The following is a 12,968-nucleotide window of genomic DNA, read 5'->3' as shown; positions in this document are numbered from 1 at the left end:
GCAAAGCAAACTGAATCCCTCCCACATACTGCACACAGGTCTGGGTTGTTGAGATTGTTATTCATGATAAGGTCATTCAAACCAATGAAGTAAAAACAACAACAACAAAAAAGCGATTAGTAATTGAAATTATACTGCAGACTTCAGGGGAAAAATGCATTATGATTATTCTTGCCCAAAGGACATTCATTTAAATAATATATGTAAGCTGATAAAAATCACATGATAGGAAGAAGCAGGTGCTGGAGATGACAATTTTATGCTAGCTTCCAATTCTTCCATCTGCTGATTAAAAAGACCAAGATACAATGTCACAACTGACAAGAGCTCAGAGATTCTTATTAATGAACCTGTCTACAATGATAGAGGTAGGAAGAATAACAAAATCACCAGAGTGCTGAAACAATTAAGACTTTCTTATGCAAAAATAAATAAATAAAACCCTGACCCCGAACTTTAACTATATTCAAAATTAATTCAAAAAAGTTCATGGACTTAAATGTAAGCCTTAAAACTGCTATAATAAAACAAAGAGGAAAAATCCTTATGACCTGTTAGGCAAAGATTCTTGGATAGGACACAAAAAGCATGAACCATAAAAGAAATTGATAAACAGGACTTCACTGAAATTAAAAACCTCTGCTCTTTAAAGGATGCTATTAGGGAAAATGAAAAGATTAGCCACAAGTTGAGAGAAAATATCTACAAACCACATATCTAATAAAGAACTTATATCCAGAGTATGTATGTTTGTGTATGTGTATATATACAACACAACAGTTTGAGAACAAGCTAATTAAAAAATAGGCCATTGCACCAGGCACAATGATGCACGCCCATAATCCCAGTGACTCAGGAGGCTGAGGCAGGAGGATCCCACGTTCAAAGCCAGTGTCAGCAATTTAGTGAGGCCCTGAGCAACTTAGGGAGACCCTGTCTCAAACTAAACAATAAAAAGAGCTGAGGATGTAGCTCAGTGGTTAAATGTCCCAGTACCAACAATCAAAAAAGAAGACATCTAACACTAGGAAAATACCAATTAAAACCACCATACATCTACTAGAATAATCAAGTTAAAAAAAGAACAATTACCAGGTACAGTGGTGCATGCCTGTAATCCCACACCTGGGAGGCTGAGGTAGAAGGATTGCAAGTACAAAGCCAGCCTCAGCAACTTAGCAAGGCTTTAAGTAACTCAGTGAGACCCTTTCTCTAAATAAAATATTTTAAAAAGGGCTGGGGATGTGACTCAGTGGTTCAGTGACCCTAGATTCAATGTCCAGTACCAAAAAAAGGGACAATTAATAAATTCAGATTGAGGAGGCAGAGCAATTATAACTTACAGGTTACTAGTAGAAATGAAAATGATGTAATCTCTTTAGAAAACTGCTTAGCAGTTTCTTATACAGTTAACAATTCTATTCTACATTGTCATCCAAAGGAAAAGAAAACAAGACTATACAGTGTCTTATATGTGAATGTTTATAGCAGCTTTATTCATAATCACCCCTATCTGAAATAATCCAAATGACCATCAGCTGGTAGATGGATAAAAGAATTATGTACATCTATACAACAGAATATTCCTCACCTTAGAAAGGAACAAATTACAGATACATGCAACAACTTTGAGAGACTCAAAAATATTATGTTAACCCATTCAGTCACATCATCCTAGATGTGGACTTATATTGAGCAACAAATATATCACTTATGGTAATTTTTTCACCTGTGCTAATTTATTGCAATATCTATAGAACTGGAAACTTGGAACTTAACAGGTTAAGAGAAAGACACAAGACACAAAAGTCTACATACTGCCTGATTCCATTTATGTAACATTCTGTAAAAAGCAAAATTATATAAACAGAAATCAGATCACTGGTTACTAGGGGTTAGGCTTCATGAAGGGTGGGAGCTGAATACAAAAGGCCACAAAATAATAAACTTGTTCAAAGAGAAATAAACAACATAATTCCACGCAAAACAGCTACAAAAATACCTAAGAATAAAATTAACCAAGGAATTGAAATGTCTCCTCAATGCAAATGTAAATACACCGTTGAAAAAAATTGAAGGGAACACACACACACACACACAAATGGCAAGATATCCCCCATTCATAGATTGGAAGAATCAATATTATTAAAATGTCTCTACTACCCAAGGTACTCTATAGATTCAAGGCAATTTTCATGAAGTATCAATGTTATTCTTTACATAAATAGAAAATAAAATCATGAAATTTATATTTAAAAAGCCCACAAAAATTGTTCAGGTGATAGAAATGTCATATGTGTTAATTCTGGTAGAGGTGGTTACATGGTATATCTTCATCAAGACTCATTTAAGACTCATGTACATTTAAAGTTAGTTTTACTATATAAAAATTACACTTCAATAAACCTAGATTTAAAAACAATTAACAGGGTGAAGAACAACTAAGAATATTTCTGATTCCTACTTAGATATAAATGATAGACAATGATATGCCAAGACTCTAAAAGAAGGAAAATGCCAGTTACTACATAACACTGTCTGGATTTGTCCCCTCACCTCCCTTTACTTTTCTTTTGCTCATTAGTTATAGAGCATACAGGTTTCCTTGCTGTCTCTAATTCAAGAAGATCATGGCAGTCTCAGGCTCTTTGAAATCTGTTTCTAAGATCTCCGCAAGATTAATTAATTAATTAATTAATTATTCACTCCCCATTTCCAAAGTCCCCCACTGTGACTTCCCTAACTACCCTCTTAAAGTAACTACCCCAATCCACATCACTATCACATTAATCTATATATTTTTTTCTCCATAGCTCTTATCACTATTTGAAATTCGTATGTGTTTACATACTGTCCTTTGTATCTCTTCATTAGAAGGTAGGGCTTTTGAATGTCTTCTTAATCTTTAAAGACTTGTTGAACAGATGTATTCCTTGTTAAACTATAGTAGTTTAGATCCTTCAAACATAGGCAAGTAAGCATTTTTATGCATCATATGATATGATGTTTATATGCCCCCTCAAATGATATGGATTTTATAGCCATTACTCATTTACAGTCTACTGAAAAGAACACTGGAATAAGAATCAAGTTCTAGATTCTAACCTTGATCCTGCTACTAACTATAAGACACTACACTTGGGGGCCAGTGATTCCATCTCAAGAAAAAAAATGCACAATTACAAAAACATATATACACAGGGATACTCATCAAACAGTGTAATTACAGTAGCAAAAACTGAGAGAAAAACAATTTTACTCAATGGGGCTCTGGCTAAATTGACTATATCCATCAAAGTCATGCTATGAATTCATTTTAAAAATGATGACTGTATACTTGTCCCCACTTATCTAAGGTTTCACTTTCCAAGGTTTCAATTACCTTTGGTCAATCATGGTGTGAAAATAGCAAATGGAAAATTCCAAAAACAAACTGTTTTAATTAATTAATTTATTAGTGCTGGGGATCAAATCCAGGCCTTATGCTTGCTAGGCAAGTGCTCTGTCACCAAGCTATATCTCTAATCCCTAACTAAGTAATTTATAAATTTAATTTATAAGTTTTAAACTGTGTGGCATGTGAATATCTATGGAAAGAGAGTTCCAGGCAAATGCAGTGGCCCAGAGGCAGGAATGTGCTTGCCATTTCCTGGGAAAGAAAGAAAGCCAGTGAAGTTGGAGAAGAGTAAGCATGGAAAGAAATGGTGGGTATAATATAATATGATAGGTATCCAAAGACTAGATTTTGTAGGGCCTTATATAGGCTATGGTGGGGACATTAGATTTTATTCTAAATGTAACAGAAAACTTTGGAGAATTTTGAATAGGGGAATGGTAGGTTCAACCTTACATCTTAAGAGAGTGTGGTAAACACAAGGACAAAAGTAGAAGAGAGGAAATTAGTTGGGAGGCTAGATCACAAAGTCCAGGTGCCAAGGAATAATGACATGAACTAGGATCATAGCAGTGGGAATGGTGAAAATTAGTCCTATGTGAGACTTGACTTGTTGTAAAATTGAAGTAAAACAAAAGGCTGTTACAGCAGTTTCAATGGAATATTGAGAGGAAAAGACAACTCTTTAGATTTCTGCCTTTGCAAATGAGTTAAATGCCACTGGGTAAAGATGTCTAATACCTTTGGATACAGGAGTCTGATGGGCACAGTGTTCCACAGCCTGCATGTCATCACTTGGATGTTATGGCCTGGATTATATCTGGCTGAGAAGCAGCTTGAGAACTGAGTCCTAGGGCAAATGTGCCAAGTGCTACTGACAGCTGGGAGTGAAATGAGGACTGCAAATGACCACTGGAAGTCACTGGTATAGGATACATAGGTGTCAGGAGTGGAGAAAAAAGCCTGATTGGGGCAGGCTCAAAAGTGGATAAAATTTCTTTACCAAAATACTTGATGTTGGCTGGGGGATTAGGGTGTGTGGTTATTGAGATGGGGAGGAACCTACAGAGCAAAGGTAATTAAAAGACACATTAGCTAATTGAAACACAAAGAACTTCTTTGGAACCTGAGATAACTGAAATGCAAATACAAATGTGATAGTTGATAATAAAGAAGAATTATTCATTTATTTTAAAATAAGAATGATTCTATGGTTATATGAAAAAATGTCCTAACCTTTTAGAAAATCAGGCTGAAACAGAAATGAAATGAGGTCGATGAGCAGATAACTGAAGTTGGGTGATGGGTATTCTTTACTCTCTACTTCTGCTTACACTTGGAATTCTTCATAAAAAGCTTTTAAAAAACAAAACCAAAGAATCTTATTTCTAAAGAGATATAGTTGAGCACTTTTATCAGAATTAACAATTTTATTGTTTATGTGTAACATGCTTTGACTTCCACAAATTCAGAAATTTGTGACATACTTCTCATGAAAATAAGCCCCCAAAGAAACATTTACATCAGTTTTTTTTTTTCACTTGATAATTTGTGGGCTGGAAATATAAAAGAGATCCCTGAATTCCTAAATGAAAATAAAAGTTAATGGATAGTTAAGAAATGGAGATTCAGGGCTGGGGCTGTAGCTTTGTGGTACAGAGCTTGCCTAGCACGTGTGAGGCACTGGGTTCGATCCTCAACACCACATAAAAACAACTTAAAAAAAAAAGGCATTGTGTCCATCTACCACTAAAAATAATAGTAATAAAATAGAAATGGAGATTTAGAAAATATTACTGGTTCCCAATCAGGTTCACATATACTTCCAGTATTTATCTACCTATAGATCGGTCAGATAAATATATCTATGAGTATATATCTCACACACAGTCCAATTTCATTGTTTAAACATTATTTTTGACAGTGGGTTAGCGTTAAAATTTTTTTTTTAAAATACCTGTCTTTATATTTTCTATGTAAATCAAACGAATGTCTTAATTTTAAGTGCTAAATTTCAAAGGCGGAAAAAAAAGGAAATACTACTTTTGCTGACGAAAGCACAAAGAAATACTCCCCACACCTGGCAGGTTTCTACCTTGCCAAACACAGAGCACTGCTGGGCGACGCAAAGCGGAGATGGCGGGGGCAGAGGGTAATGCGCAGACGCCGTAGCAAGGCAATGTCTGGGGCGGGACTAGGGACTCCATTAAAGGACAGTCTTTGCAGCCAATCAAAGGACAGCATCAGCGCCTTCTTCCTGAGAAGGAGACCGGAAGTCGGATTTCTGCTGGGGTGGCGGAGGCGGCTGCTTGAGTAAACCAAGAGCTGAGGTGAGTGGGCGGCAAGGCGTGGGCCTTCGGTCTTCTTGCAGTTTTCCTTCCGGACCCCGCCGCTTCTTCTAGGCCGGGCTGGGTGCCGGCAGACCTGGCTAACTTCGGCCTCGGAGGCGCTGCCTCGCTTTCCTCACGCGTTGCGAAAGCATGTCCTCCCCGCAGCTCTGAGGCTCTGGGTGGGCAGCCCGGCGAAGGTGCTCTCGGCCCCCGGGCCGACGAGCCCGAATCCAGGCGGGGAGCCTCGGGCTCGGATCCCCAGCCACTGGTTCTCAGCCGTGTGGCCTTGGCGAGTCACTTGTCCTCTTTTACGGTCTGTACAGTGAGAATGACCATGGCCATCCCTCCTTCTGGGAGCAGTTGTGAAACGAGCCGAGTTAATGGGGGTTTCCGCGGAGGGGTAGAGCCCCAAACTGACCCTCAGATTCATCCCGCGAGGTTTTAAAATGGACCTGCAGGGCTGGGCTTTGGTGGTGCACCCGGTAATCCCAGCAACTCGGGAGGCGGAGGCGGGAGGGGAGCAAGTTCGAGGCCAGGTTGGTCAATTTAGGGGAGACCTGGTCTCAAAGTAACTGGGGATGTGGCCCAGTGCTGGAGCATCCCTGGCCTGGGGTCACGCCCCATTGCAAACAACAACAAAATGACATACCGAGGGGTCAATCAAATCTCCAAGTTAATCAAATCTCCAAGGGTGGGATCCTGGAGTACTTTTCTTTTTTTGATGAAGACTCCCCCAGCAAGCACTAGGTTTGAGTCTGAGAACCGACTAGTTGGTGCTGGTTTTACTAAAATAACATCTCCATGGGTTTTGAACAGTTGACTCTAAAGAGGTGATAGAGAAAAGTTATTTATTTATTTTTTAAAGTTTTTTGTACTGGGGACAGGACCCAAAAGCACTTAACCACAGGACCATTTCCTCGCCCCCACCTTTTTTGAATTATGAGACTCAGTTTCGTTAAATTGCTTAGGGCCTGGGCTGAGAGTCACTAGGATTATAGGCTTGAGGCATCACCCTAGGGGTGGGGGGTGGAATTTAATTTCAGTAATATGTGAAGTACTTGTATGGTTTAGACAGTCCCATGCCCTTTTTCCCTCCCCTGCCTCCCCCACAAGAGTTTGTACTTTGGAGCTGAAAGGACCTGGGATTAAGAATTCTCATTGTACCATTTACTGGCCTTTTGATCTGATGTAAACACTTCCCTACATTAAGACTTGGGATCCTCATCTCTAAAATGAACTTGGTAATAGTTTTTAATTGGAAGAATTGTTGTAAAGATTACATTAATGATGGTACTCGTCTTATATTTGGCCCTTCCAATGATAACTGCAATGATGCACATTTGTAAGGAAGCACAGAACTCCCAACCTAAAAAGGTTTGAGTGGTAAAACTTGGGCTGTCTAAATTGTTTGTTTTTTGTAGTTGTAGATGGATAGAATGCTTTTATTTTATTTGTTAAATTTTTTTTTTTTTTAATGTGGTGCTGAGGATCAAACCCAGTGCCTCACACATGTTAGGCAGCACTTTTCCACTGAGCTGCAACCCCAGCCCTAAAATTTTAAGAACCAGTTCAGTAATTGTGTGGCTTTAGTTATTGTACTCTGGTTATAAGAGAACATTCTTGTTTTAGTGTTTGGGTATAAAAAGATGAGAAACCAGTAAAGCAAGTGAGTGGAAGATGTAAAGAATGCAGTGGCCCTGGCCTATAATCCCAGATATTCAGGGGTCTGAGACGGTAGAATTGCAAGTTTGGGCCAGCCTCAACAATTTAGTGAGGCACTTAGTAACTTAGCAAGACCTGTCTCAAAATAAAAAAAATAACCCCTGTGAATCAGTGGTTAAGTGCTCCTGGGTTCAATCCCTGGTACCAAAAAAAAAAAAAAAAGGGTTGTAGCTTAGTGTGTACAGTGCTTGCCTATCTTGGAAAGGCCATGAGTTGGATTTCTACACCACCCCCCCCCCCCCCGCAAGACATTTAGAATACAGCTTTTCTGTAAATCTGTAAGTTGGAAAAGTCAGTTATAACTGTTTGCAAGTAAACTGTATTATGAACAGTTGAAATGATACATGTTTTCATAAACAACCTTCTATCCATGTTTTCTTAATGGTTATGTAGACATTTTTATTCAGCCATCATATCAATGAAGGAATAGATTATTTCCAATTTTTCTACTCGATTCAGACAATACTGCATTAAACGTCCTTGTGTACGTCTTTGTGTGCTTGTAGCAGGATTTTTATGGGATTAATTTCTAAAAATGGAATTATTGATTCAAAGAATATCAGCATTTAAAATTTTGGTACTGCCAGATTAAATGTGTGAATCCTTTTTCATTAGTTGTCTAGGTGAATTTCCCCATAGTTTCTTGGGTGGTACTGGCATAAGAACCTAAAGGAATTATGCAGTGATCATAATTGATGTGGCTTTTACTGTGAGGCTTGAAATAGGCCTTGCTGCTATGAATTGGAATGACTACCCTGAAAAACTAAGAGAAGACTGGGACCCATTACTGAAATCCAGAGCCTACTACATAGGAGAAATTCTAAGATCTGTTGTTTTTTTTTTTGTTGTTGTTTTTTTTTTTTTTTTGGTACTAGTTATTGACCCCAGAGTTGCTTTATGACTGAGTCAGATCTCCAGCTCTTTTTATTTTTTGAGACAGGGTCTCACTAAGTTGCTTAGGACCTGGTTAAGTTACTGAAGCTGGTCTTGAACTTGGAATCCTCCTGTCTCAGCATCCCATGTCACTGGGATTACAGGCATGTGCCAGGGGGAATATTCTAATATCTACGGAATAATAGAATGTTTGAAATCTTGATAGCTGTGAGAAGAGTTTTGATAGAGATTAAAGTTTGGGTAGAGAAGGAAAGACAGAGGCAACTGAGTGGCCAGGGACATAGGTGGAAAACATGAATGTTGAGGTCAGAGAAGCTGAGAAAAGAGGGGAAGTATGTACTGGTAAAGAAATGCATTGTCTATTGGTATAGTCATATTGAGTTGGTAACTCATATTGTTCATGACTATTGCACCCTTGATTCTGGCAATATTCTCTGCTCCACTCTGGTTTGGTGGAAACCTAGAGCTGCTTCACAGTTACCGTCAGTTTCCCACAAATTCCAAGAACAGCACTGCTACTAGTATGTTACTTGCCCTACTTAATCTTAGAGGATGCTTTATCTTGAATTTGATAAGATTAGTCTAAAAGAGCACTTGGGAATCTTATTAGATGATATACCTACCCTTAAAGTGGAATGAGTAAGTTATTAAGGTTATTGTGACCTAAAAAGTTACTTAGCTTGAGTTTGATGTTGAAATTTAAGTAAGAAAGTTGATGTGGCCATATAAAATTGTGGGGTACAGTAGGATATAAAATTGGGTTATCATTTACTCCAAGAACCTTGGATAACATCAAGAGTCTGAAATTTAGCAATGTTAATTTGTCAAACTGTTTATTAGTATTGCTTTTGAAATCGAATCTATAATAGAAAACAAAAGTGATTGTGATAACAACGGGAGACAGCATGTGTACTTTGGCTATGGAAAAAGAGTAGAGAAATGGAGGGTAACTAATGAGGGGTTTGGAATCCAGATTTTCTTTGTAGATAAAAAGATGCTACAATATTTTTTAATGCTGATGGAAGTATTAAGGAAAGAAAGAGCATGTGTGCATGGTTGATGATACAATGCTTAATTAGGAAAAAACAGTATCCTTTGCTTATTGTAAATGTTAATAAACTAAGGACACACCAAAGTCAGAAGAAGGAAGAAAATATTCTGCCTCCACCCTATAATTCCAGCAGCTTGGGAAGCTGAGACAGGAAGATCGGGGGTTCAAAGCCAGCCTCAACAACTTAGAGAGGCCCTAAGTAACTCACTGAGACCTGGATCTCTAAATAAAATATAAAAAATGGGCTGGGGATGTGACTCAGTGGTTAAGTGCCCCCTGTGTTCAATCCCTGGTACCAAAAATATTATTCTACATTTACTAATGTATTGACAGGTTTGATTTGTAGCTCTGTTCTAAATCTTTGGTCTGTTTCTGTAGGTTCTTGATCTTTCACAATGGGTGAACCACAACAAGTGAGTGCACTTCCACCACCCCCGATGCAGTACATCAAGGAATATACAGATGAAAATATTCAGGAGGGCTTAGCTCCCAAGCCACCTCCTCCAATTAAAGACAGTTATATGATGTTTGGCAACCAGTTCCAGTGTGATGACCTTATCATCCGCCCTTTGGAAAGTCAGGGCATTGAACGCCTTCATCCTATGCAGTTTGATCACAAGAAGGAACTGAGAAAACTCAATATGTCTATCCTTATTAATTTCTTGGACCTTTTAGATATCTTGATAAGGAGCCCTGGGAGTATAAAACGGGAAGAGAAGCTAGAAGATCTTAAACTGCTATTTGTACATGTGCATCATCTTATAAATGAATATCGACCCCACCAAGCAAGAGAGACCTTGAGAGTCATGATGGAGGTCCAGAAACGTCAACGGCTTGAAACAGCTGAGAGGTTTCAGAAGCACCTGGAACGAGTAATTGAGATGATTCAAAATTGTTTGGCTTCCTTGCCTGATGATTTACCTCATTCTGAAGCAGGAATGAGAGTAAAAACTGAGCCAATGGATGCTGATGATAGCAATAATTGTACTGGACAGAATGAACAACAGAGAGAAAATTCAGTTCATAGAAGGGACCAGATTATAGAGAAAGATGCTGCTTTGTGTGTTCTAATTGACGAAATGAATGAAAGACCATGAAGGGTATTTTTCTTCTTTTTTTATTTTGTTAAATAGCATCATATATTCCTCTCTTTTGGACAGTCTTAAAACAGGTATAACTAAAATATAAAGGAATTTGTTTTTCTTGACTCCAGTTTTTCAATGATGAGATGCCATAGGCAGAATTTCACTGTGTAACAAGCGTAGGTGAATGAGTACACCTGTATTAAAAATAATCACCTTAAAATGCAAAGTGTTTGCTGTTGTGTGGGATATTCTGATTTTTGGAGTTGCAGTAAAATTTTGAAGATATTCTTAATACTAGCAAGCTGTCATCCTTGAAAAACAATTTTATCATATGCTTGAATAATGAAAGTACAAAGTGTTTAGACTTAATCTCCAAAAAGCATGTTGAGAAAGGAACCCAGTAGAATTAAAAAACAGAACTTTTTCTCATACCTTTTCCTGTAGACTCACTATCTCAGCTTCTTCTCCCTAACCTGCATGGAATGTTGAGGTGGGGATTTTATAAGTTGTGTTATTTTTCCAATTATTTAATCAGTAAGTCCTTTCTTTTCTTTTCTATTTTTTTGGTACTGGGGATTGAACCCAGGGACTCTTAACCATTGAGCCACATCCCCAGCCCTTTTTATGTTTTATTTTGAGACAGAGTCTTGCTAAATTGCTGAGGCTGGCATTGAACTTAAAATCCTCCTGCCTTCGGCCTCCTGAGCTTCTGGAATTACAGGCATGTGCCATTGTGGCCAGCCCTTTCTTATTTTAGTTGCATGCATTCATTTTAGTAATTAATATGTCTATGTAGTTAAGTACCCATTTCCTTTAAATCTGAGCTCAGGCTTGCTTAAGGCTGGAAGCCTGCAATGGAAAAAGGGTTTGCTGGCAGAGACTGCTAGATATCTGTCAAAAATGTTTACTTATTTTTGAGATTACTTAGATATGGCTGCCCAGCAAGGGACCACATTTACCCATTCAGGGCCATGCATCTATGTGGAGACTATGTAATTAAGTTCTGGACAGTAGGAATCCAGGTGAGTCCTGTTAAAATTTCTTGTGTGGTCCTCCTTTTCCTACCATCTGCTATTTAGATGGGCATACTCAAGATAACTAGACTGGAAGCCATTTGAAGATGGCAAAGATTGTCAGTTTGGACTTTGTATGATTGTGAGATCTAGTTTTTCCTTTCATTAACTCCCACATCTTTCCCACCTAATTCAATTTTTTTGTGAGCAAGAAATAAATTTGTTTTAAGATTTTATTTCTGTATTTTTTTCTCCTTTCACCCTACCCTTCTTCCACCAAGGTGGAGAGGCAGCCTGATATCTGAGGATGCCTGCCTGGCATTTTTGTAATATAGGCCAATACCTCTCAAAATGTGGTCCTGGACCTACAGATTCACCTCATCAAGAACTTTTTAGAGATGAAAATTCTTAGCCCTGTAACGAGTCCACTTCATGCTTTGGCTAACCCTTGCTACTCTGCCACTGCGATTTATTTTTAAACTGATACTTTCCCCCACTCCTCTCCCTCTCCCCTTTGCTAACCATAGGAGAAAGCAAGATAACTTTCTTCTGTCCTAGGCTGAAGTTGTGTGTTCTGCTCATGACCATAAGAATTAAAGATTCCAGATTTCAGGGCTGGCATCAGTGGGACTGAGAAATGGCTCTCAAGTCTGCAATTATGTTATGACCTGAGTGTAGCCTTTGTATCCCCTCATTAAAAGCCCACCATTTCCCCTGATAGAATCAAAGCCTGTGGGAAGGGAATTTCCTGTTTCTCCTTTGCTAGCAAAGCAATAAAACTACTTCTTCCCTTTTCTTAAAATCTTGTCCTTGTTACTTACTGTATGGGCATTGGGGAAAAGAACTGAGCTTTCTAAGTATCATCCCCACTCCAGATCTTCTGAACCAGAAACTCTAGGGGTAGCGTCCTGTACTCTGTTTTTTAACAAGCCTTCCATGTGATTCTGATGCACAAGATAGAAAGATAATGCAATTTTCCTAATGTCCACTTTTGATTCTTCCTTTAGTGAGTTTCACGTAGCAGAGGATTTGCTACACCAAGATTTCATTGGCCTTGGAGCTGGAAAAGTTCAGTTTAAAATGTACAGATGGGCTGGGGCTGTAGCTCAGTGGGAAAGTGCTTGCCTCGTATATGTGAGGCGCTGGGTTCGATCCTCAGCACCCCATAAAAATAAATATACTGTGTGTTCATCTGTAACTAAATAAATTTAAAAAAAATGTACAGGCAATTGTCTGAGAAATATACTACCTTTGCCTTCATAAACCAGCTTTGTAGGATTTTCAAGTAGACACTTCTTTATTAGGTAGCTACTTTCTGGTATGTATTTGATACAGACCTTTGGGCACCAGAGATTGCAGATAACACAATTTAGGTCTCTTAAACTTTAATCAAAGTGAGGCATATCCTCTGATCCCCTAGTTAGGAAGCAAGATGAAAATTTTCTAGCAATTGAACAACTCCCCAAAGAAAATTTTGTC

At 38.4% G+C, this 12,968-nt stretch overlaps 1 protein-coding gene across 2 annotated transcripts; it reads left to right on the top strand.

Moving 5' to 3' along the window:
- The first annotated feature begins 5,629 nt into the window (after window positions 1-5,629).
- On the top strand, window positions 5,630-11,725 carry Med7 (mediator complex subunit 7). Of its 2 annotated transcripts, none has more exons than XM_046459939.2 (2): window positions 5,630-5,724; window positions 9,770-11,725. In XM_046459939.2, exon 2 carries the CDS (start codon window positions 9,787-9,789, stop codon window positions 10,486-10,488), a length of 702 nt encoding a protein of 233 aa, XP_046315895.1. In that variant the 5' UTR covers window positions 5,630-5,724; window positions 9,770-9,786; the 3' UTR covers window positions 10,489-11,725. The 2 variants fall into 2 exon arrangements, with proteins under 2 accessions (XP_046315895.1, XP_058440176.1); XM_058584193.1 differs by lacking the exon at window positions 5,630-5,724 and adding an exon at window positions 5,881-6,037.
- The last annotated feature ends 1,243 nt before the right edge of the window (window positions 11,726-12,968 follow it).

Source organism: Marmota monax, unplaced genomic scaffold (assembly GCF_021218885.2).
Source record: "Marmota monax isolate L192 unplaced genomic scaffold, Marmota_monax_Labrador192_F-V1.1 WCK01_AAM20220418_F8-fsc00229, whole genome shotgun sequence".
Classification (NCBI taxonomy): Eukaryota; Metazoa; Chordata; class Mammalia; order Rodentia; family Sciuridae; genus Marmota; species Marmota monax.
This window is presented reverse-complemented; position numbering and strand designations above follow the sequence as displayed.

What these genes read in the sequence shown, in the direction of transcription:
- Med7 (XM_046459939.2), top strand. Translation starts at nt 9,787, where the DNA reads ATGGGTGAACCACAACAAGTGAGTGCACTTCCACCACCCCCGATGCAG.